Below are 27181 nucleotides of genomic sequence, written 5' to 3' on the forward strand. Positions count from 1 at the left end.
CAACTCCCAATGACCACAAGGAACACCACATTAATTTCTCTGAACAGTGTTAGTGAAAACAAGAAGGCAAATGATTTACAGATGTGGATGAAATGTTTGAATTTATCTGTCTGGCAGTAAACAAGTGTATACAGGAAAATGATTCTGTAACATTATTTATTAATTTTTTGTCATTAATCAAATCATTGATGCAACAAATGGAACCTAAAATAACTCTTACCATTGCACTACAAGTTTGGATGTGAAATTTTTTGTCATTCCAGTACTGCTATTCATAAAATTCATGGTACATGGTTAAGATGAAAATACTAGTGATAATGAAATGTTTGCACAACAGGCTATCTGTATCTGAAAAGCATGTACTGAGTGTAAAACAATGTGCTTCTTGGTGATGCTACATTGTGGATATTTATTGGTTAAAAAGAAGAGAAACAACAAATGTGATGTTGGCGGTGGGGCGGGGGGGCAAAAGGAAGGCAAAAAACCTCCTATTCCTCTAGCAGGCCATTAGATTTACCAAAATGCTTCCTCTTTCAAGTTCTGCCTGGCAGCTAAGGGATTAAGCTCTTATCTTGGTATTTGACTTACTACTTTCTCTTTATATTATCTGGGTTTACTCTTCTTATTTATGGGACTGCTGGAGACAAAAGTAATATTCCCACCTGTCATTTAAACAGGAAGCAATTTGTTCCTTTTAACTAAAAGGACAGCTTAAAAAAAAAAAAAAAGGGAAAGGAGAGCACTGTCTCTTCATTCTGGTAGACCCGAGCCCCGACTTATGATGAGTGACCTTGGGAGACTTGTACACAGAACAAACTGCTCTTTTCTTGGACTTACTGCATAGTGATCAGAGACCCATGATTTGTTTGTGGAAGGTGGTCAAGAAAGAAAAGTCAAGGACCCGCTGCAGAGGTGTGCGGTCTGCGCGGTGGCATGGTGACTCATGAATCCATATTCTCTGAATCTGTGACTCCATTCAGTTTTTGACCTGGATCACTTTATAGGGTCTGCTGATGTGAGAGAGCGGAATGTGTAGGCTGCTCTTTTCATTGGCTCTGGTGACTTGGTCATGGTTTATTCCAAGCATGTGAACGTTATTTGCTCCTTTCCATCCTATGAGCAAGGAAGGCTGTTGAATGCTGCTCTTGGCTGGACTTAAGGAATCCAGCCACTCTGGGATCACTTGCTGCCATTGTGATATTGCTTGGTGTTGCCTGTTGATATGTAGCGCTACTAGGTTTCAAGTATTATTCAAAGAACACGTGACTACTGGGGACAGTATTTCCCTGTTCCACTGTTCATGGCACTGTCACATAGTCCCTCTTGTTCTTAGAACCTCTGCGATGTAAAGTGCAGTCTGGATGTGCCACCAGGGGATTTTAAAGGCAGACGGCAGTCTATATGGAGTTTTATATCAGCCTTAAGTTTTTGAAGTAGAACTCCTGGATTTTTAGTCTCCAAATAAGTTTTTCATTACCAAGTTGTTCTTTTATAGGATTTTAAAATACCTTCCCTGACTTCTTGAATAGGAAATGAGAGCTTTTCATTCCCACCCTGTGAGTGTGTGCGTACATGTGAATGATCCTTAAACTCAGACATATGTATAAAAAAACATACGAAGGGGTCATATACAGACCATATTTATGTGGATAATTGTGAAGAATTGGCTGTTGAACAATATACTACATGGGTTTCTGAGTAGCCATCTATCTTTAGTTAAGAAATGATACTGCAGCATTTACAATGCCACAAATGCTTTTTTTTTTTTCATTTTGCTTGATTTTGCAGCAAAGCAAATTTAGAATACTCAGTGCTGTGGACATTATTCCTATTATGGGAGAAGAGAGAAAATAAACATTTGGCTAACAATAATATAAAAGAATCTAATGCTTTTTTCTGCCTCATGGGGTTTTTCAAAGCTCTTTACTGCTTATTTTGTTGAGTTTCCCATTGATATTATTATGGTGAGTAATTACTTGAAGACAGAAAGGAGAATAAATACCTGTTGGAGAATTGTCTCTCAGTGAGAACTGATGCAATAGGTATTATAAAGATTCCTTCCCCCCCCCCCTTTTTGAAGTTACCACCCTCCATAGATTATTAAGGACCTTTTGTCTTAAACATAATACTTGCAATTATTTGCTCAAACCAGATAGCTGAACACAGGTGGCAGTGTTCACAACTAGCATGAAGACAAGGACAATGCCTTGTAGATAGGGCGCTCTAATGAGTGAAGCCATTTATTCGACTACCTTCTCATAAATTACCGTTCCTCGGTCAGAAAAGTTTGATGTAAGCGCTAAGCAAAAAGAGTCAATAGTATCACATCCCATTTTTTTTTTATTTTTTTATTTTTTTTAATTTTTTTTTAAAGATTTTATTTATTTATTTGAGACAGAGAGAATGAGATACAGAGAGCATGAGAGGGAGGAGGGTCAGAGGGAGAAGCAGACTCCCTGCCAAGCAGGGAGCCCGATGCGGGACTCGATCCAGGGACTCCAGGATCATGACCTGAGCCGAAGGCAGTCGCCCAACCAACTGAGCCACCCAGGCGCCCTATCACATCCCATTTTTTGCACTCCTGCTGCATTAAAAATATTGCTTATCTTTGCATCAAAACCCCTTTAATACTGATATCATTCCCATAACTCAGTGGCTCAGAGAACTTAAATGACTTGCCTAAAAAAGTAGATGGTAGTATTAAGCGGGGGGGGGAAGCATGTCTATCTGGATGCAAAGCCACTATTCCTCCTATTAGACCTATTCCTTCTTAAAGCATGTGTTGGCAAACTTTATCATGCAGTATTTATATAGTAAATATTTTGGGCTTTGTGTGCCATATGGTCTCTGTCATAACTCTGCCGTTAGAATGTGAAAGCAGCCATAGACAATACATAAACAAGTGAACATGGCTGTCTTCCAGTAAAACTTTATTGATGGACACTGAAACTTGAATTTCATATAATTTTCATGTGTCATGAAAGTTCTTTTGATTCATGGGTCGTACAAAGACAGATGGCAGTCGAATTTGGCCTATGGATATAGTTTATCGACCTCTGTCCTAAAGCATAAATATGTTTTTTTAAGGTCATTTTTTATCAAGCACTTAGGTTATCATGTGCAAGGTATTTTGCAGTGTGCTGTTGGGGAATAAAAAGGACATAGGTTCAGAAAAAAGGAGACAACCTCCACACAAATTACTAAAATACAGATGCGTTGGGAGAGTTAGAATCCTGTGCAGTAAATTGAATTTCTGGTAAAGTGGGATTAATTTTGCCTGGACTGTCAAAATATTCCATGTCTTGAGTGATAGGAGGGAAAGCATTTTAGGAAGAAGGATGGTGTAAATCAATTCAAGATAATTTAGTTGGTAAACAAAGTTATTTTCACGTAACTGTGGGTGAATTTCTTGCTAACAACCCAAGATGTCTCACTCCCTGTGGGGCTCCCTTCTGGGGAGACTGAGTATGTTGCTCTCTCTGTATGGCAATGCTGAGTTTAGGATTGCCATGGGAGAAAGGAGGCCTGGTATTACTAGATCATTGATTTTTTTTTCCTTAAGGTTAGATTTGACTTTAAACCTAATACTTTTGGATTTTTAAATGAGGCCATTTAATTTAAGGGAAGGTTTTTTTTCTCCCCCCTGAACATTTTATGATCCAAGTCTAATAATGCTGCAGGATAGATTTGGCCCAGTGGCCACCAGCGTACAGCTCTGCAAACCAAAATTCCCAAATATGTGTAATGAGTTGCATCATATACACTTCATAAAATTGAAGAATCTCGCATGTAAAAAGTCCTGGAAAGACAATTTAGCTCAGGCCTCCTCTGAAAAGCAAGCATGTTTTCCTAAGGAGATCTCCAGTTCTGAGATAAAGATACAGAAATGTGAAATGTGCAGGCAGCTAACATTACATCCTAGCCTTAGAAGATTTAGATTAAAGTAAGGATTGCATGTTGGTTATGTGTTAACTAAATTCATGGTTCACATGAACAATTTATTACGGATTTGGGGATATTTTGCAAAGAGATCCATTTCATGGAACAGTAAAAGCTGTGCAAATGCTGGCCTCTCTTAAAAGTAACTTTAAGCAACTTCCTTAGAAATTTGAGTAATAAAAGCCCACCAAAAGCTCAACATTTTTTTTTTATTTTAGTGGCTAAGGCAGCTGTTATATTCAAATGAGTCATTAAAATCCAGAAATGGGGCTTTGCTTTAGCACTCAGAAGTTACACAAGAAATGACTGGTAGAGTGCTATTGCTCTTAAAAGTGCTATTTATGTATGGTTTTAGTGAAGTTACTCCTATGCAGTACCTGTATTTTCAGTATTTAGGAGGGAGTGGATGAATTATAGGTGACCAGCATCCTGTAAATTTCTCAAACAGAAATAGCCACCTAATGATGGGAGACACCTGTGAGAACACAGTGGGGGTATTTTTTTGAGTCATTGATGCTGTCATTCAGTTAGCTTCTATAAGTACATATTTTTCTATGATGAATTATCTTGCAGCTGGACACACATATTCCATTGGAGATAGAATGGATATGCTTGGGGTTATCTTGAGAATGGCCAAACTCTTTTTTTTTTTTTTTTTGATCAGCATTAACATTTTGTAAACTAAAGCCATTTGCAAAGAAGCATAAACACACATATATTTCTATTCTAACATTAATGTACCAAGTTTTTTAATATATACAATATGATTGGCCTGATTAGGAGGTAGAAGTGTGTGTTTAATATATTCACTATCTTCCAAAGTTTAAAGACTAAGAATAAGGAAAATATGAGTGAAAAAACAAGTAAAGCCAATATATAATACGATAGGGATATTGTGATGAGAAGAGTACACAAAAATTTTTCTAAGAATTCTGAATGGTGGAAAATTGCTAAGTGGTGATCCTGAGTAAAAATGAAAGAATTGAGAGATTTTCCTTAGACTTCCTACATGACGGGGGGCTCCTCATACATACCACCAAATGCTTCTCCAAAGTGGTGGCACCAAAAATGTGTATAGAGCATTCAATTTAACTCATCCTTTGCAGACCTGAGGATCATTACTTATATTGTGTCAATATGAAGGAAAGTGATAACATTAAAATGAGACCATTTTTTACTCAGAGTGTTTAATATTCACTTAGAATTAGGTGACTCAGTAGAAGCAAAGTGTCTAGTACAGGGCCTGGTAAGCAGTGTCTATTTTACCTTCATATGTTGTTGCTTGGGACTGTGCATTTTTTTTAATAAGTATATATAATGAGGGTTTTGCTCCATATTATTTAGAACTAAGAAACAATTTTTTTTTCAAAACAAAATAAAATATGTGTTCTTATTTGCCAAGGTTACCAGCGATGTGTAATAGTATTTGCTCCCCTCTCTAAGCCTACAGAGAATGTAGCCATTCAGCAGGTTTGGGGAAGACCCTCTTGTCATTTCTACATCTTAGTACCATAAATACTCTTTCCATTTCGAATGTAGACAGTTCTTTACCTTCACTGCCTAAGTTGGTTTCATTCCTGAGTAAAGGAAATTAAAGAAATACCTTACAAGCATCACAAGTCTCCCCCAAAATAATAATCTAGGACACTGAGGGCAGGAGAGGCATGGCTCTAGACCAGGGATTATCAAATTGGGGATGGAAACTCATTGATGAGTGATGATAGTAATATGATAGCTATGTCTGGCATTTAAGAAAAAGAATAGGTTAAAGGAGATTGGATGGAATAGAATAGAAAACTGCTATGATCCAGAATGCAATAAAAACATTATTTCAAGAGACTCTTTTTTTGCTATCACTTGTATGTGTGTGTACACACACATGCTGTGTCTATAATAAATCATGATGAAAAATAAAATTTCAGTTGTGGGTAAATGAAAAATAATGAGAGTAAATCTGAGAAATTATTTAGTTATTCAAGTTCAGGCAGCTCTGAGACTCCCCCAACCCCTACCCCATAGGCATTCGCCATCCTCTGTCCTGCTTCTGTGGATCTCTGTACCTGCCGCACAGCCCAGCTTAATACCCTTAGTGGTCTAGAAAGAAAAAAGCAGTATCCTTGCTGGGAAGAGGGAACTAGGTGGTATTTTATATACACAGATGTTTACAAACATTATGCTGGCTTCTGCTTACTGAAGTGTAGGCAGGAAACGATTATGCTCTTTTCTACTTTATGAGGTTACACTGCAAAAATACTACAGAATTCAATCACCAGCTGGTATTACTTCTTAATAGCTTCTCCATTACAACTGATTTATAATAGATATTCTTTATTGTATAGTTATTTTTTCATAGAAACAATAGCCTTGAACTGGAGTTCGATATGAAACATTCTTTCTAAAATACATGAAGGGAATCATGCCTGAGCCCCAAAAACCCTTGACCCAATCTCTTTGGTAAACAATAGAAACCACAAACATAGTAATCTCTATTAAAGCCTTTGAGGGAAGGATGCCTAAGAAATGTTTTTAAAAGATTTGATTAATGAAGTCTTCAAAATGATTGGTCAAAACCTTGTGAATTTGCATGTATCAGAGATGTTCAATGGAAGTTGGTATATTAGAAAGTGGGGATGTAAGTGGGTTGTGTTTTTGTTTTGTTTTGTTTTGTTTTTTTCACACACGTGAGCCACGGATTGTACAATCCTGGTTGTCTTGTGCACATTGCACACTGCATCTGACAATAACATTGTAACTTTCTTTTGTCATGTGCAATTGCTATTAAACCATCTAGCAAGGACGGTGTAACTCTGGGCTGGGGATTATGGAAGGAGGTCAGGGAAGTTCAAAAGCACTAGAACTCACATTCATTTGGAGACAAAACATGAATTTAAATAAAGAAAGCCATAGAGCATTATGAGAACATTGTAATCTGCAAATACTTCAACCCATCTCCTAAGCCTTTTTCTCCCACATACATTATTTCCTGCAATATAACAGTAAAGTGGTTAACTATTTCGTTCAATTGTAAAGAATAGTTCAAAAATCAGAAATACAGCCATTGGCCTGAAAGTATCAAAATTAAATATTGGGCACCCTCACAATTCTCCCACATTCTCTTCCTCTACTCAACTATAGTACAAATTGAATATTAATCCAGTGAAATAGATCATAACTTTCATCAAAATATGTGATTAGTTCACTAAAAAAAAGTGCTGAAGTCCAGATATTTTAACTTTCAACATGACCATAACGTCCATATATGTTTATGGGTGTGGTCATCTTTGTGGTGTGTGTGGTTTTTTTTTTTTTTTTTTAGACAGGTAGTGATGAAAGAAAAATGCAATTTTTGCTGAAATTTGTCATGCTTTGAAAGGGTTCTCCCAGTCCACAGGAGAATTTTTTTTTATTGAACATTTATTTCCAGCACCTGTAAAGCTTAAACAGTCCCTTTCAGTTTTTAATTCTCTAATTATTGCACACTGCTTCCCATGCAGTTTCTTTATTTCTGTTTATGGACAAAACGTGAAACACAGATTGAGCAAATCAGGTAGTAAACCATTAATTTAGCAAATTAAATAATTTTTATTGCTTTCTATTGGTCTCTATTATGCTCTCATACTCCAGGTGTCTGCCATTCTCCAGCACTTTTTCTTGTAACCTAATTGCTTGATAACATTTCCAGATGTGGGAAATGTATAAATTAGTTATTCCTGGTAAGCATTTTCTTTTTCTTGCTCATCTTAAGTATGCTGTATTGCCTTTTCCCGTTTTTCTAGGATGTCGGTTATAATACCTTCAGCTGCACATAACAAAAACCCATTAGAGGTTTATTTTTCTAACATGTGATGTTTGGGCTTATGTGGTTCATGTTGGTTCAGGAACTCAAAGATGGGAGGGCTCTGGGTTAGCTTTTCTGTGATATATATATACTCCCCCTCATGGTGTCTAGATGGCCATAGGGGTTCCCAGCATGACCTCCTTCATCACCTGACAATTTCCATCAAAAAGGAAAGGAAGCAAGCTCAGCATTTCCTTCATGTTTTTTGTTTTGTTTTGATTTTTCCTCAAAATCAGGATAGACACTCTTTCCTAAAGGCTTTTAGCAGATTTTCCCTTACCCCTTGTGATAGGTTGAATTATGTCCCCCTCAGAATTTGTGTGTTGAAGTCTTAATCCCCAGGTCCTCAGAACATGACTTTATTTGGACATAGGGTCATTGCAGATGGGATTAGTTAAGATGAGGTCATTAGGGTGGGCCCTAATCTGTTATGACTGGTTTCCCTTATAAAAGGGAAATTGGACACACAGACACACACAGAGACAGAGGGAAGATCACCTGAAGGGACACAACACAGGGAAAAGACAGCCATCTACAAGCCCAGTTGACAAGACTGGAGCAGATTCTTCCCTTATAGCCCTCTGAAGAAACCGGTCCTGCCCACACCTTGATTTGAGACTTCTAGCCTGCAGAACTGTCAGACAGTAAATTTCTCTTGTTGAAACAACCCAGTTTGTGTTGCTCTATCATGGCAGACCTCGCAAACTAATACACCCCTCTTTGGCTGTTACTGGTCTCCTAACCCAATCCTCCTTGTCCCCCCTGCTGCCCAGTCAAGAACTACAGAGTTCTAGGATGGTAGTTTATCTGTGCTTTCTGTATCTCTGATGAAAGGCAGATTTTGAAGGCAACGAAAAGGAATAGTTGAGAGAGGTTGAGTCGACAACCGCTGATGTCGGCTACAGCTAGTTTTTTATATGCTGAGTGTGTTTGGCATTCAAATATTTGTTAAAGAAATGAGACTTTGGGATAATATAAATGGAATTTTATTTTTGTCATTTCTTGTTTGTTGGCATTTTCTAGCTTTAAGCCACCAATGCCAAAAAGAAAAAGAAAAGATGATGCCCCACTGCTATAAAATGTTTCCATCTTTAATTTTTTTAAATTTTTTAAATTTTTTAAATTTTATTTATTTATTTTTTTTTGTAGAATAGTAGGGCCTAGAATACAGGTCTCATTTCATTGGTGACATATTACTTTTATTTTCTCTGACCCAGGCTAGAGCTCATTCTGTTTGGTTTGGATACCTTATAAGTACATTGACTATTCCTTTCTAGCTCTACGGTCTCTTAAATTCTGCTTTAAATAACAGTGCCCACCCTAGCTCCCTTTTTGGATTTACCCTCTTCATTTCAAAACATCCTTCAGTTTTGGGGCGCCTGGGTGGCTCAGTTGGTTAGGCGACTGCCTTCGGCTCAGGTCATGATCCTGGAGTCCCGGGATCGAGTCCCGCGTCGGGCTCCCTGCTCAGCGGGGAGTCTGCTTCTCCCTCTGACCCTCCTCCCTCTCATGCTCTCTGTCTCTCATTCGCTCTCTCAAATAAATAAATAAAATCTTTAAAAAAAAAATATCCTTCAGTTTTGCATCATGTAGATGTGATGTAAATAAGTGAGGGAAGATAGGATGTGCTTTCCTTTTTCCATAGCAATTTCAGAGATACCATCGTGGTCTTTTAGGAATTTTATTTCTTTTAGTCAAAGTAATCCAACTGCCTGGAATGCTTTGTCTGTTTCTCTTTGTCAGACTTCATAAAAACTGTATAGAGTATAACTATTAGAATTGATTGGCCACAGTTTGATCTTTTAGGTGACATTACCTTAGGAGCACATAAAGCTTGTACTTACATTCAAAGGTAGTTATTCTGAGTAGCCCATGGGCGTTTGGGGGAAAAAATAACACCTCAGGATTGGACTTTTGGACTTATTAGTCCTGTTCGGAAATGTTATATGCCCTTTATTTTAGGCTATAAACATAAAATGGAGCTTTGGAGCCAGGCTGGCATATCAAAAAAATGCCCCTGTCACAAAAAGTAAAGTTGAGCATCAATCTAAATGTTACATTGAATCCATTTCGTTAGCCAGGAGGCCCCCTTCTGTTCTCAGCCAAGCTGCTTTTTGGTGGTTATGAATATCCATGTGAATCGTCAAGGTTCTGTCCTTTTAAAGATCAAAATTCATTTCGAAGAAAATGAGACTTCAGAATCTCTTCCTTTTAAGTTTATGTTGCTAGGAAGAGACTACAACATTATGCCCCAGCATCTCTTATTTCATTCTGGTGAAGCAAGACTGAGTAGCCTTTATCTCTTTTCAGAGTATGAAGCATGGACTGACCTGTCATGTTTGATTATTAATTTGTACTTCCATTTTAGGAGGCTTTTGAATGCTGCTGATGGTCTAAAAAGCCTTTAGGAGCTTTAAGCTTCAGAATTGGTGGGTATGTGCCTCACAGGCTGGAAACTCCAGTGTTATCCGGAAATACTGAAGTTGAAATAGCAAGCTGATGGTTAATTTTTGCATTTGCCCATATTTAGAACCGTGTGGTTTACTGGAAAGGGAAACGCACAAAAAATAGGAGTATGAGGGTATGATCCCGGGTCTCTCACCAAAAACCAAAAAAACCAAAAATCCTATGTTACCACGGTTGGGTTTTTTAAATGCTCTGTGCCTCATTTCTGCTGGGGAGGCCAAATAACTATAAGGTGAGAACATAAGCTCTGAAATTAAAATCTTAGCTTTATCAATCACTAGCTGTAAAAAAGTATTGGCCTTATACAGAGTTATTGTGAGAATTCCTTCATTCATCTTATTTATTCAACAGATAAACATAGAATATCTGCATGTTCTAGGAGTTGGGATTACAACCATGAATTAGACACAAATAACAAGCACATATGTGAACATGTATGATGATTATATATAGTGAGATACAGTGAGATGTGCTTTGGTACCTTTGTGAAAGGTGGAAGTGAGGGGCAGGTGGAGGGACATTTAAGCTGAGAGGATGACATTTATGCTGAGTTCTGAACAACAAAAGGAAATCAGAGCGCAAGAATAACAAGGGTGGTGGGGGCTGAGCCCAAATGTAACAACAGTCAGCATGGACTCCGAGGCATAGACAAGGATGGTGCTGGACCTCATAGGGTAGATGATGGGGCCAAACATAGCCTGGGAATAAGGGAGGCAAGACTTGTAATTTCCTTAGTACATTGCCTGGCACATAAATGTTAGCAAATTAGCTATGATTGTCACTCTCTCAAAAGGGTGTCGGAATAAAAAGGCATCTAGTTATTTAACACCTTCATTTAAAATTAATAGTGGTTTCTAGAGAAGAATTAGAGTATCATTTGACTTGTGTTAGAAGGTGATGGAATGGACATTTGGATTTTTCATTTTGGTCACTTGTAGGAAATTTTTAAAAAGCACCTCTTTTTGTCTTTTTCATTGAAATCACCCCCTTCTTATCTTGACCTAATTTTCCTTTTGTCAGTTTCTCTCCCCAACTTATCTGGAATTTTCAAATCTATACCATTATGTTACTATAATATTGTTTTCAAGCTCTACCTACATCAGAGTTTGTCAGAACAATGAAGCTATACCATCTCAAAAGTGAACAAAATAGATGAGCCACTCAAAGTAAATCAAGAGCTATTACACCAGAAAAAAAAAAATGCTATGAAAAATCCACCGCGTTTGTAAATATTTACAAACAGGCATTAGAATTATTTTCAACTTTCTAAGATAGTAAATTTGATTAGTGAAGCCAATTGTCATTTTTCTATTTATTTGTTTAGTTTTAATACAGTAAACTTACTTGGGAAAAAATCAGGAAATTGACAACACTGGATCTTTTTGATTAGGGGCTTTAGTAGCTATTTCAAAATCCATTTCTTCTGAAAGTTCTCCTTTTCCACAAAGAAAAGTGAGAACTTTTTCCTTGTGGTATTTCCCCTTCAGAGGTAAATAAAAACCAGGGACTAAAGAGGATAGCAGGCTGCTTTCTTAAGGTATGGTTGGTATCAGTAAGGATTAACTTTGTGGTGTTGTCGCAGTGGAAAGGGTATCTAGATTTAGCTAGACTTTGAGATTTGAGTGTACGGTCCCTAGACTACCCTCATTTCTAACACCAACTGCAAGCTCTGGCTTTGATAATTTGTTGGAAGGACTGATAGGAGTCACTGAAAGCTAATATAATCATGATTATGGTTTATTATAGGGAAAGCATACATGCTAAAATCAGCCAAAGGAAGAAACCCAGAGTATAGCATCTGGACGGGTCCCAAATGCTAAGCTTTTGTTGTCCTCAGATGAGTAAACCTCCTGGCACTGATGTGTGTTAATAAGCAAGGACTACTGCCAACCAGGGAAACTCGCCAAGCCTCAGTGTCCAGAGTTTTTACGGGGTCCTCATTACATACTAGTGACTGATGATGGCACATATAGTTGAGCTCAGTTGTCCAAGTCAGCTCATACCCCATGACTCAACTCTCCCACCATCAGTCACAAGTTGGTCTTTCTGGTGTGGCCAGTCCCCGTCCCACACTCTCAGGTGTGGCTGGTCCCACCCTCAGATCCAGTGTGGCCTTTGTCTCTTAGTCTGTTTATTCATTCTTTGCTTCAGCAGGAGTTCCTCCCATTTTACTGAGTGTTCCAAGATAGGAGAGTAAAGAGTTTCTTTTTTTTTCCCCTGTGAATTTCTTTGTTTTCAGAAATGCTCTGGCAATGATTGTACAACTAAAGTAGCCATAAGCATTTGTTGATGGCATTATCTTGTTCCTTTTTAAATTCATAGCACAAAGACGGATTTTTGTTTTTGGATATATGTGGAAATTCTCAGAAAATATTCGAGTTTTCTTCACTAAAGTAGAAAACCTTTTTAAAAGATACTTCCTGAGGGTTATATCCTTCTCTTCACTTGGTTGGCAATAAAGTGGAAGTACCACCAAATGTTGAGTGTTTTGAGGTCCAAACAGAAAAAGAATATTGTCAACCTTCAGATTGGCATGCATGGCAGATTTTGTGAGTAAGATCATGCTCAGGTATTCGACTAGTCTTGAATACAACTTGACTTTTGTGAAGAGCCTTATGACAGAAAGACCTTCTGCAATAGGATATTCACCAGTGAAAAAGTTAGGTAGGGTTTATATTATAAAAAGTAATTAGTACAGCCTTATTTATACTTTTAAGGAATTTTATTAGTATGGCAATGTTTTTCAATACTAATTTTCATTGTCTTACACATGTTACTAGGCTGTCAACAGTTTCATTGGTGCTCATTAGCAAAGCAGTGCCTGCAGAGCATGTTCTGGGAAGCGATACCTGCCTTTTCTTCTTCTTTTTTTTTTTTAAAGAGCAGATACTAGTTTCTTGCTTGTTTTTCTTTTTTGATTCTAGAATGCAGCTTTTACGTACCTTTTACTTATTGTGATTGTTTTTTTGGATGTCTCCTACCCATACAGGTGAGCTTCTCTTGCAAGGTCCAGTGTTTATCAGAGAGCCCAGCAACAGCATTTTCCCTGTGGGTTCAGAGGATAAAAAAATAACTTTAAATTGTGAAGCAAGAGGCAATCCCTCACCTCATTACAGGTACAGTGACAAGTTTGCAAATCTAAATTAAGAAATAATAATGTGGCAATTGTGATTTTTTGTTTGTTTGTTTGTTTCAGTATGTTCATGGCATCACTAAGAAAGAATAAGTGAAACTGTAGTTGTATGCTATGTTCAACAGATCTCATACTTAAACATTTGGATCCACAGATCTCATACTTAAACATTTGGATCCACTGTATATATTTGATTGATTATTCACTTTACAAGAAGATTTCTTGATTTAAAAGAGACCTGGTAGAATCTCTTAAATAAACAATGTCTATTCACTCATTTATAATGCAATTTAATATATAAACATGTGCCCATATGTAGTCATTGGAAACATATATATTCATCATGGGGATAAAATCAGATGTTCCAAAGGTTTTTGGAAATCATAGTTTTAAAAAAAATACTTTTTAGCATTTATACTTCTTTCTTTACCATTTAACTGACTTTGTGTTTGAAGATTCATTAAGTATAGAAGAATAAAATAACATTCTTACTAAAGTTATTTTAATTATTGTTGGAGAGAAATTATATTTAATTTAGTAGGTTTTTTTCATGTAAAAGTATGTGTTTTTCAGATTACGTGAATAATACTTGTTCACTGAAAACCTTCAAACATCACAGAAAGGTATAAGGAAAAAAAAATCCGAATTCCCATCACCTTAAGATAAAAATATTAACATTTGGGGGACGATAGTAGCTTATTTGGATGGGATGGGCATTTACTTTTTTAAAGAACACAAGATTAACAACTTTTACTGTTAGGTGTGCTTAGGTGACCCAATTTAATGAAGAAATGAATTATTTATAAACAGCATATGCTGCTTTCATATAAGTGGCTACAAAAAAGTGCTTGAGGCACCTTGAAAACAACATGCTCTTTTAAATACTGTGAGCATTTGTCTCAAAAACTCTGTTTACAATATTAGTTTCTTGGCAAAACCTTTTCTATAACCTACAGAACAAGCATACTTCAGCCTATATTAATACTACTCTCTGCCTCTTCCTCACCCTACAGAAATAAGAAAAATGTAACAATTGCAAAAAAAAAAGAATCTGTATTTTATGGATAGTTCAATTAATCAGACATAAGCAGAAGTAACATCTGAAAATATTTTCCTTTTTGGGGGGGAAGATGAACAGATCAACTTTCATAAGATGTTATCCTAGAAACATCTTTTCCCTAGCATTTTCATAGGACATTCTAACATTTTCTAAATGCATCCATTTGTTTCTCCCTGAAACAGAAGATTTTCCTTTTAGATATGACTGTAATATGATAGAGTCCATATGAATGACTCATTTGTGGGCTGTTTCTCTCTTGTCAGTAAAGTTGTATTCCTAGCATTTGTCATATGAAAAATTTGATAATAAATGTGTTCAGCTGAAAAAATTATTATTAGTTACAAGATTTTGTCAGACATGAGTGTATTTCTAAATGAAGAGTTTAATTGTGTTTGTAAAATTTTATCAAATAGCAAGAATTCTTGAGCTCAGAATTCCAGAAATAGTCTTTTGTTGCAATCATTTCTTTATATATCGGGTATTTATTATAATGCCAGAGAGTGTGTTTTAAAGCATACGGACAACATGTATAAAATGTTGATGAAGAGGTCCCAGCATTTACACAGTGCTTCTTATGTTTTATAATGTGGCCTGTGATGCTGTATGTTGCAATTTAAACAAAATCTGTACCTGACACTAGGAGATATGTGACTTAAATTGATTCATCTGTTTTATGTCTGACAAATGCAGAAATTTAACATGCTAGGTATTGTATGAAAGTACTTTGGTTTGTAGCCAAATAAAGCAGACACTTTCATTATAGCTCTAAAGATTTTCTAAAGTTAAAACTTGTAACCAATATAAAATTCCACTTAAACTAAAGGTTTTTAGTCACTAGAAGTCGAGACCTTGAAAAAGCACAAGGGAACCTCTTTACGTTGGGAAAATATTAGGCTTCCCTATAACCAACTCCACTATTCATGTTATCTGTATAAGAGGTTATGACGATAGAGTAAATGGGAGTATAGAACAATGTAGATTATAATTATGACCTTATCTATTTAGACAATACCTTTAGTTACAGCCTGTTTTTTTTTTCTCCTAGCTTTTGACTTTAATAGTTAGTCATGTAATGTTCCATAGTATGTGTTTTTCAGATTACAGCATTTGTGGGGTGTGGCAGGCACTAACAGATGATAAACAAAACAACCCCACATGGCCTGAGGCTTTGAGGAGAGTCATAGAAGACACCTTGGCAGGGGAGGGGGGTGAGGGGTGCTCTGAATAGGGAGATGGGAAGGGGGGCCTCTCTGAGAACCCCTTCAGAAGAAATATTTCAGAAGAAAATATGCTTGCTTATTCTTATTTTTTACTATCCTTTAAAAACTACAGATAAATGGTATAAGTATAGAATAACACTGAAGACATGAAAATGGGGATTTCCTTTTTTACATGAAGTCAGAGAAATGTTAGGTTTTTTATAACTATAAATATAAGCAGTTAGATAGATAAATAAATACCATGGAGGAAAATCACTGGTTCATGTGAAATTACAAGTTAAAGACAATCCAAACGTGTTTCCCAAGATTCGGAATAAAGTTTAAGAGTTTTATAAAAGGATATCCTTCATAAGCCCACAGCCTGTCTTGTAGACTGAGACAGATTTGTCTGATGAGAGATCTTTTCTTGGTTATCCCATTGGGTAAAAAGAACTCTTAATTGGCCATATTAGAAATCCAGAAGTTCAGAACTTCTCAAGAGAAATTACTTGTGTTAGGGTTTAATTGAGAATTTTATTCTTTCTTTTGCATCTCCCCACCTAAGCCCCAAAGCCTAAATTTAAAGGTTAATTAGTGTTCATTCTCATTGTAATTGCCGATGATGCTGAAAGAGATTACCCTGAGGGAGTATTAATAACTTTTTTACATGGGAGGGGCTTTCTCCAACTTCTCATGGGGTTACAGCTGCTCTCCATTTGCTCAGATGAAAGACCCCGAATAGGAAGATCCCTGGTCACTTCTACTAATGTCAGTCAGCCTTTAAAGGAACCACATGTTGGAGCTAGACTGGGGTAAAATAATGCAAATGCCTCTAGGGACCAGGCAAGTAACGGAGCTAAAAGAGGTGGGTGTGCCTTAAGAACATATAGACACTTTGAATAATGACTGGAAACTGTCCAGCACTCAGCCACAAGCCTATTGAATGGTCATGACTGCTTCTCAGCGCTGGCCACTGGTTACCATCCAGGAATCCCAGTCCAGTGTAACAAAAGCTTTTAAAATTCAGGTATTTTCTCTTCAGAATCGCTCCTTCTAGTGTTGACTCCGCCTTTCTTCTTCACTGTAATGTAGGCAAAAGAAGTCTTGAAGTGGAATGTGGCCCACGTGGGCTTTATGTCTTCAACATTGAGTCTAGCTTGAGACTTAAGATCTATGTTGTCCAATATGGTAGCCAGTAGCCAGAAGTTGACCCTATAGATTTAGATTAGTTAAGTTAAAAATGTATTTCCTCAGTCAAGGCAGCCTTCTTTCTTTTTTTTTTTTTTTAAGATTTTATTTATTCATTTGAGAGAGAGAGAAAGACAGAGAGCATGAGTGGGGGGCAGGAGCAGAAGGAGAAGCAGACTCCCCACTGAGCAGGGAGCCTGACGTGGGGTTTGATCCCAGGATCCTGAGAAGATGACCTGAGCCAAAGGCAGATGCTTAACGAACGGAGCCACCAGGCGCCCCTACTCAGCCTTATCTCAAGTGCTGAGTAGGCATGTGTGGCTAATAGCTACTGTACTAGAAGGAACCGATGACCATTTTTATGCTTCCAGAAAGTTCTTTTGGATGGCACTGCTCTAGATTGACCCTTGAAACCATAGCTTTTCTGTTTTTTCTCCTAAAAAGGAAATAATCACAACATTATTTTCTTCCAGCTCTATATGATAAGTAAACTCTGTTAATGAAGTACATTGTGAACAATATTGGAGATACACGTTATAACGACTAAATGTCATTGCAAAATATCATGTTCCCTGGCCACAGTTTCTCCCTTTTAGGTATAGTTCCCGATAATGGAATTTACCAAGTCCTCTAAATGCATTCAGTACAAGATAGGAAAGGAAAATAAAAGAGACTAATTTCTGCTCACCATTTATTGAAAGAGTAAAATGTAAGGAAGTAAAATTTGAGGTCATTGTTGGTCTATACATACATAGTCACACACACATATGTACACACACTCTGCATAATACTGTACGTGATACCACATAGAGTAATATATGTCTCTATATATGTACTGTATTTGTACGTGCTGTATTTTCTACATGTATAATATAGAATATAGCATATGGACCGTGTATAATATAATCTATATTCTATATAATAATATCCAATATATATTTTAAGTATAATTTTTTATTATAGGCAGTTTGTCTCTTACATGTATCTTGTTGTCATGTAAGATCTGATGTCACTGTTATTTCACTTTTATGCTTGCTTCATAGCAAATAAGAGTTTTTGTTCCTCTAAATTCTCCTGGCCCTTAAAGAGATACAATCCTTTCTGCTGGGTTACTAGGCCTGATTCTCTGTGTTTATGTTCATGCTCAACAACTTTTAGCATCCTGATTTCTCCAGCTGATGATTTCTGGTCCCCACACTCATAGTCAGCCACTAAGAGCAATGAGATGTTCACATGGTTGGAATGATTGCTAACCATTAAAAAGTAAAGAATATCTGTAGTACCTGAGGGAAACAGAGGGAGACAGCATCTCTTACAGGGCATTTTAAACTTGTCTGCATTACTGTCTCTGTCATGAAACCTTCCTAATATCCTCTGTGCTGGGCCCCATGCTCCGATGATGCCCATTGTACCCTGTGCCTACCTGTATGATAAAACTTAACAAAATGAAATGTGCGATAATGCCTTGGTGTAGGATATAACTCCCTTAAAGTTGAGGACAGTGTGTTCTTCATCCTTACCTTCCAAATGCCTAGCAAACAGTGCCTGCCAAAGTGGAGCATGAAAAAAAAAAAAAGGGGGGAATGAAGTTAATGGGGGAAAACAAAGCAAATTTGGGATTAGATCATGTTTAGGAGTCAAGAATGCCATGAAGGATCAGAGGGTTAGAAGTAGTCAATAGTACATTTTTATAGCATATTCTTAAGTTGGGATTGATTCCGTTTATTGGCTCCATTTTAAGATAGATCGCCCATGAAGTGACAAAGAACAAGAGGCTTACTTATATCCTCCCCGTAACAGCTGGAAAAAGAGGGCATCCTTCCTGCTAGTGTCATCAAAAGTCCCGAATGGTGTCAGAAAAAAGGTGAAATAAAAACATAGCTAATAGTGTGAGCAATCGATAACCCAAGAAAAATGTAGAAGTTAGATTTTAGATATCACAGATGGAAGTGTAAAATTTAATTCACCTCATTTGTTGTTCTTCTTACTTGTTTTTTTGAAGTGGGATGAGGAGGAAGGAAAACACATAATGGTCAAAACCAAGTTAAATCAGTTGGGTCACATTCCACATTCGTATTCTTAACTAATCACCGAGGCAGAGACATGGATTGTTCTGAGTGGCCAGGCCAGGTCACATGAGGAGCGGCCTCTTCAAAAGGAGTGAGGGGGTACTGCTACCAGAAAGAGCAAAAATGGATTCAGAGAAGGCAGGAATAGCAAACTTCTTCTGTAATTCTCGTAGGAATAATTTTAAGGCAATCACTGATCAATTTAAACCAAGCTGCAACTCTGTAAACTGAAGAGTTGCTTTTAGTCCCAGTGTTTTTTTTTTTCTTAAATATATATGCTTAAAATTTATCAATGAGTGAGAAATGGGAATCTATGTCATAAAACACATTTTAAAAACTTAATTTTTAAAAACACAGCATTGCAATTTAACTCATTTATATCTTTGGCAATTATTGCTGAAGCCTAACTAGTTATTTTTGGATAAAGTATTGAATATGCAAATTTGAACATTCATTCTTTCAAGGGCTGCAATTATTCTCATCACTTCAGTAAACATATTAACAAACATTGCATTTGAACACAAATGCATTTGCTTATTAACTTGAAAGCCGCATCTAAAACCACAAATTGCTTCTGTGATTAAATTCCTAATTTTCCTGTCAAACCCCAAATAAAGTATTGCCTGTTGATTTAACAAGTGTTCAGTGTGGGCTTATTTCCCAAACCTAGCCCCGCTCCCTAAAGATTTCAGTAAACTATTTTGTTCTTCTCGCTTTGTTTTATGTTGAAGTCTAACATGTGACATTCGTTTTTCACCCACATATGGTTCGATTTTTCCATTTTCCTGACCAGATTTGGTGTGGAAGTATAGATGTCCTGAAGGACATTACCTTTGTATAATCAACTGTGAGGTAAATTATATTCGGGGATTATTTTGAAAACTCCCTGAAGTCACTCAGTTTTGTTAGTTTCAGTTTCAAAGGGTAACAACAGTCTCTAACCTTGTTGTCATGTTGTAGTGAAAGACCCTGGTTAGGGCTCGGTGCCTTAAGTTATACTGACGAGATAGATCTATGCTTATATTCATGATTGTTGTTCATGCTAGTGAGGTTTTGTGTAAGACTTGCCATCTCCTGTAATAACTAGTAATGTAATTAAATAATAACTAATAAGGTAAATGACAATAAATATGCATTCATTCCTCATCTTTGAGATGTTAATTGCTAATATGGATGACAACAGTGAGGGGTGACTATATGGAGGTTAGTTATGGCTAGGTTACTCCACTCAGGAAAATTCTATAAGCACCTACCGTGCTCCTCCTATTATGGCTGACGGTGGGAACTCAGCAGCGGTTCAGTCATTGTTAATTGGAGGTCATGCTTTCAAAAGCACTTTTCAACTCTGAAAGTTTAGGCTTTTCATACTGATTTAACTTATCATATAAATTCATGTTTGCACACACACACAGACACACATGCACACTCTTACACATAGTTTGTTCTTTGTTTTGGAAGGCAGTCGTTCTTATATCCTCAGTCACTGATGTTTTAGTGTCTTTCCCAGGAGTAACAAGTATAGTTTTCATCATGAAAAAGTAGCAGTTGCCAGTTGTAATAGCTCCTATGCCAGGTACCTTATACTGTTATATTCAAAATTCAAAACTTGTTGGCTCAAGGGCATGCATGATGTTTTAAAGAAATTCTATCCAAAAAAAAAAAAAAAATGTTTAGGGGGAAATTGGCCATAGACTTCCACCATTCCATTGAATAGGCTTGGCCCAGTCTCCTTACTCTACCTGCCCAGCCTTCCTCCAGTGAGGAGATATCAGCACCCTGTTGTGTAGAGGATGGAGATGAGATTTTAGGAGAAGTGAATTGATCAAATTCATGTTGTCTCAGGTAGGCTAGTAGAGTGTGAAGCCCAGGACTTCTCATTCCAGCTCCCAACTTCTATGTATTGGCCCAGAAGCAAATTCACATATAACCTCCACACCAAGAAATGCAAGGGGATGAGAGCTCATTGCCTGAGGATCAGTAGATTTGTGAAATATGAATATTAAACCATTTCTCACTTGTGGATTCTAAAGGCAAATCCTAATTTGTGTAGAATGAGCATTTGAACACTGAAGGCTGGCAGTGAACTTATAAGATCATTCAAGAGTGTTACAACATGATGATTATACAAAGGTGCTTAATCTTGTGACATTTACCACTGAGCTAAAGCTACAAGGTTAGTCTGTTTCTAGAGCACAATGTAAATGTTATAGGGTTGAAATGCTAGTGTATGCAGCCCCAAGAGCCATGAGAGGGTCTTCTTTTGTTCCGGATCACTGCATTAAGCCTTTTGGAATGGAATTTGGGCATGCAAATGTTATTTTTATGAATTTTTAAACAATTTTGTCATTTCAAAAAGATTTCATTCCGAAACTTTAGATAGGTTCTCATGAACTTCACATTTTATTCATGAAAGTGGACATCTGCATTTTTTTTTTACAAAGAATTGTCAATGTACAAAGGTAAAAGATAGTATCTATCTCTAAAAGCTTCCCAAATTCATGGCCTAAATGTGCCATTCACCTGTTACACTTTATTACTACATGTTATGTTCATGAACTCTGAACAGTTGATTACAATTTACTGCAAAGAAAATTAATCTAATTTGTAGATTTATTGGACACATACTTTGTAAAAGGAGTATGTGTGTCTGCCTTCAGTTTTCCTGAATGTTTCTTGTACAGAAGAAAATCTCAGAAATATTTAGAAATCAGGCCCAGATATGAATATTTTGCATTGGGAACATAAGTACACTATTTTCTCAGGATATGATAATTTTTGGAATTTCAGGCCCAGAGATTCCTTACATATTTCAGAATTTAAATAAATACAGCCCTTTTTAATTCACATACTTTCAACAAGAGGAAAAACAATGTTTAATAAGATATTGAGAAATTTTATATCACCTGGGGATGAGGTCCAGTTAATGATGAATAGTGTTAAGAAGGAGAGAAATAATTGTATCACCTTGTTAAAAGAAAATTAACATTCTTTCAGGTATGTCGTGTAAATCTTAGCTCTGAAGAGTTTGCTAAAGCAAAAACACTCTTACTTTTGGTATAGCAGAAACATTTAAAAGAGAGTAGATTTTGCCTTTTCACATAGTGAAATAATCTAGGGATTCAGTCTATATGATGAAGATTGAGCTAAAGGAAATAGTAAACATTTATGCATAAAAAAATCTTTTCCATTTTAGTTGTGTAGTCAAAGCTTTGGGATGATAGCTTTTAGATCTTAGACATTTACTGAAATAAAATATTCTCCCACATACATTATGATCTCTTAAATCTTTCCAGCTATTAAATAGGCAAGAAGAAGTGCTTCTCCATATTTTTATTTATCTTTACAATTTTCCACATAGCCATTGTACCTTTATTATTCATCGGCTAAACACAAAAGCACAATTTTCAAATGAAGCCATCAGGCATGCTTAGTCAGGCCATAAACATTCCAACTCTAGAGCTAAAATCCTTTTTTCCCATGCAAACTGTAACACCAAGTACCCTTTGTCAGGAGAGTCTCCCATTAAAAACTATGTGAGATTATCAACATCTTTTCTGGTTTGAGTTTAGAGAACTTTTTCCCACTGCAAGCATGAAATTGCTCAGAAACTGAAAACCTTTTACATCTTAAAAATTCAACCCACCCATTTGTGATTTACTGCCCTATTTATTTTCTGAAAGTCAAGCCCAGAATGTGTAGGACTATGTCTTCCCCATGTTGTTTCTTTGCCTGTGTACCTGCCTGAGAACTCATTAAAACATGGGGCTGAACTTATACATTTGTTCATTTCCTATGGCTTTTATCATTAAAACTTTATTGTGTATTTGCAAATATCTTCTCCCATTCTGTCAGTTGTCTTTTGGTTTTGTTGACTGTTTCCTTTGCTTTGCAAAAGCCTTTTATCTTGATGAAGTCCCAATAGTTCATTTTTGCCCTTGCTTCCCTTGCCTTTGGCGATGTTTCTAGGAAGAAGTTGCTTCGGCTGAGGTCAAAGAGGTTGCTGCCTGTGTTCTCCTTTAGGATTTTGATGGACTCCTGTCTCACATTGAGGTCTTTCAACCATTTGGAGTCTATTTTTGTGTTATTCAGATACAGAAAATGATATAAACATATAATCTAGTCCAATGATGAACATCCATATAACCACTCCTCAAGAAATAAAACCAAAAACCCAAATTTCCTAGTATTTGCCCCTTGAACATACCCCACTTTCTTTCCATGAGAGCTTTAAAATACCTTAAAGTGGAGGTTTATCATTTTTCATATGTTTTAAAACTTTATATAAATGGTATCAATTTTTATTTTATAAAATGCTTCATGATTCTTTATGAGACTTTTCCATGCTAAGTTCATACATTTTCACAGCTGTCTAATATTTCATTTAACTTTGCATACTTTCATTTGTGATAGTGTTAACATTTCATGTCTTTATTTGCTTTTAGAGCATGTAATATGGTCAGGTTAAATATTTTATATATTAATGCAACAATTTTTAGATGGCATATGAAATGATAAAAGGACTGTGGGCTAGAGAGTTCAGATGAGGACTACTTCTGATCCAACAATGCATTACTTGGGGACAGTTGACATCTCACTCAAGATTTTTATCAAAATCTTCATTTATAAAATGAGTATTAGATTACCCACCTTCTCAAAGTTACAAAGAGCAACTGGGATGATTGTTGTTATAATACACAAAAATTTTATAGAACTGTTAGTGGTTTCTTTTTAATATAAAAATCAAGTCTTCTAGGAGGTAGATGGCTCTAATTTATACAATGGATGTGTTCTTGAGACTATGGGATATTTCTGAGTTTTTAAAGGTGACTTTGATGTGTCAGGTATACTCACTGTTTAAAAACTGTTTTTTCTGGGGGCACTTTGGTGGCTCAGTCAGTTAAGCCTCCAACTTCGGTTCAGGTCATGATCTCAGGGTCATGAGATTGAGCCCCTTGTTGGGTTCCACACTCAGCAGGGAGTCTGCTTGAGATTCTGTCTCTCCCTCTGCCCATCCCCCTGCTCTTTCTCCTTCTCTCTCTCTCTCAAATAAATAAATCTTTAAAAAAAGAACCCTGGTTTTTCTGTTTAAAAACTCTTGTTTAAAACCCAGCATCTTTTCTTTTTCCTTTTTTCTTCTGGCTTCCCATTGATAAATATGGCTCTGGGGTTAGTGTCTTTACTGTGTGAGACCCCCTAGGTGGCATTTAGGGTTTTTTACCGCAGTGTACCATTTAGTAAATAGCATTGTGATGGCTGAGAAGAGTGGAGAGTGCCTCAGGGATGGGTATTTACCCAGACAAATTGAAATGGATATTTGAGCACTTATCCAATTAATTTATTAAATGTGCTCAGTCAGTCTGAATAAATCAAAGGAGTGTGCTCTTTCCCCCCTTCATCGGCAGCATGAGATCAGCCTGAAGTACATGAGGTAATTACCTCCACTTTCTACTTCATCTCTGCCTATACAGACCTAGCCTTATTCTTCCCCTGGTGAACAAATTATTCTCACCTCTTCAGAAAATCGTGAAAAATCTTTAACTTTTAGATGCTATTCTGTTGTGCTTTCTACTATGCTTGAACCTTTTGTTTCTGATAAACGGGCCATGTTTGAGCTTCAGATACGTCACAGTGGAATAATATATTTATTGCCTTTCATTTATAAGAGAGGTGATGTTTAAAGTGGATTTTATAATGTAGTTTTTTTTCTTTTAATTTAAATATACTAAGAGGGGAAAAACCTTGACATTTGTTTTACAGATGGCAGCTGAATGGAAGTGATATTAATCTGAGTATGGAATATCGTTATAAGTTGAATGGAGGAAATCTTGTGGTTATTAACCCCAACAGAAATTGGGATACAGGAAGTTACCAGTGTTTCGCAACAAATTCACTTGGAACAATAGTCAGCAGAGAAGCTAAACTCCAGTTTGCCTGTAAGTTTATGGTCATAATGTCCAGCAAGTTCAACGTTTAAAATAACTGAGTTTGTGTGGTCATTTTGGATTTCAGAAACAATACATGGATTTTATTAATTGAATAAATAGGTTGAGGGAACAATTCACTATGATCTTTTGGATCTCTAGGTACTGTACAAATCAGAGCTTAAAATGTGTGTGGGTATGTTTTCCATTTTACTGTTTTTGTAAGGATTCTATTTAGGACAGGAAAAAGAATCCAGTTAAGAATATGTTTGTTGAGTAGCCACCTTGTGTTTTATATTGTATTTGAACTGAAAAGAAAATGAAAGAATCGTTAGACATGGTCCTTGCTCTCAGAGAGCATTGAAATTAGAGAATTATATCTGACAAATCTGAAAATATTTAAGGAACAAGGACAATGAAAAAGAAAAGAATATGACATTTTGTCGACCTCCCTTGCAGTTTGGCCCAGCTCAAAATAAGCTTCGGGGTAACCCTCACTCAGGCCTGGCTCTGGAAGCCAACTTTGTGCCAGGGTTAATTGGACCTGGGTGAACTCATGGCCCAACCTGAGAAAATCACTTTCTTTCTCCAGGGAATTTAGAATAGAGACCAGAGACCTCATTTAGTTTTTATCTTCCTGATATATCTTTTGACTACTTTCTACTTTTTGTTTCTTCTTACTATAGTCTCTTCCTTTGTTTTAGCTGTATATTTTGTATTCTGTAATGCATTATCAGGATTATCTTGGTTCTGAGGTTTCTTAGTTCTTTATACCTCAGTAATTCTGAAATTGGAATGCATGTGTTCTTATAATGTGGTAGTATTCTCTCTCCACAGCCACAAGCCATTAATAAATTGATGATGTGTCATTTAATGCATGGCTTATTCTGTAGCTTTCTGTTTTATAATGACGATGGTTGGTTTTGCTTTTGATACAATATTCTGTGTGCTCTGTTTTTCATACTTATTTGCTCTTTCCATTGTTTTCACTTTGTTTTCCCCTGTGAACAGTGTTTCTGATTCTCTGATTTAAAGCTATATCTTCCTTGGGTATTTTGAAAGCTAGATGTTAGATTTATATTATGCAAATTTAAGTTTGCCTGTAAGTTTACCAAGGTGTTTTGTATATATTTCTCTAGTAGCCATAATTTTAAATCTAAATTATTTTTCATTTTAAACAAGTTCAGTTCCCTTTTTTCTCCTTACTGTATACATTGCTGTTGGTGATTTCTGTGGTCATTGATTTAAATTCTTATTACGCCATTTCCATACATATGCCATTTTCATATACACACACACACACAGGGCATTATTAGGTATTATGTATATATGCATGTGTGTATGTATATAAAAAGTATACATATAATATTTTTCTCATGAATAATTTTATATATGCATATTGTTTTTAACCAGAATTTTACCAGAATCTATCAGATATCAATGTTTTACCTAGTTGCAATGCCAGCCACAAGACCTCTTCCCATTCTTGCATACTAATTTTTTTAATTTCTCAATTTTTAAATATTTAACAGTTAATAAGTTACATTTAAAAATATAACTATGTTTCATCCTCTTGCATTTTAAAGAATGTCATTATATTGACTTAAGTATGAAGACACCTTTTGGTTGGTGCGAAGGTTGGATCCCAAACTGTCAAAGAATTCCAATGTGGTGTTCTGTTGTCTTCTGGAATTAGTGTTGCTGAACACAAGTCTGGGGTCAGAATCCCTTCTATTTCTTGGGAGCTCACCACCAACTCCTTTTTTCTTTTTCTTTTTTCTTTTTTTGTCTCGTGTTGCTTGCGTACGAGATCATTTTTTCTTCATCCCTTTAGTTAAAAACATGCATATTTCCAGCAAACAGCTAGATTTAGCTTTCTTTTAATTTACTTTGCTTAGAACATGAAAAATTAGTTTATCATACTTGCACATTTTGTACACAGTTCTGGAAATTTTCCTTCTTTTGTATCTTTTAGTTTTTTGTTTTTTGTTTTTTTTAATTTTTTTTAAAGATTTTATTTATTTGCGAGAGAGAGAATGAGAGACAGAGAGCATGAGAGGGAGGAGGGTCAGAGGGAGAAGCAGACTCCCCGCTGAGCAGGGAGCCTGATGCGGGACTCGATCCTGGGACTCCAGGATCATGACCTGAGCCGAAGGCAGTCGCTTAACCAACTGAGCCACCCAGGTGCCCTATATCTTTTAGTTTTATGTGTGATTTATTTATATTTTAAAAAAGCACTAATACTCTGTATCTTGGATTTTTTTGTCCTATTTCTTGAAATACTCTTTATCTCATGCTGTTCCTTCCTATGAATTTCTGTTCCTGATTTACTGAGGCCACATCTATTTGTTTGTTTTCTTTTGAAGAT

The 27181-nt window shown here is 36.4% G+C and overlaps 1 protein-coding gene across 1 annotated transcript in view; it reads left to right on the forward strand.

Annotated features, from left to right (window-relative positions):
- The first annotated feature begins 13237 nt into the window (after positions 1-13237).
- The window catches only part of CNTN3 (contactin 3), a 219767-nt gene continuing 205823 nt past the window's right edge, over positions 13238-27181 (forward strand). Inside the window, exons 1-2 of the mRNA XM_021695008.1 lie at positions 13238-13359; positions 24650-24825. Coding sequence (XP_021550683.1) covers positions 24684-24825 — 142 coding nt within the window. The 5' untranslated portion in view covers positions 13238-13359; positions 24650-24683. The remainder of the gene's footprint in view (positions 13360-24649; positions 24826-27181) is intronic.

The sequence above is a fragment of the Neomonachus schauinslandi genome, chromosome 1 (genome assembly GCF_002201575.2).
Source record: "Neomonachus schauinslandi chromosome 1, ASM220157v2, whole genome shotgun sequence".
Lineage (NCBI taxonomy): Eukaryota > Metazoa > Chordata > Mammalia > Carnivora > Phocidae > Neomonachus > Neomonachus schauinslandi.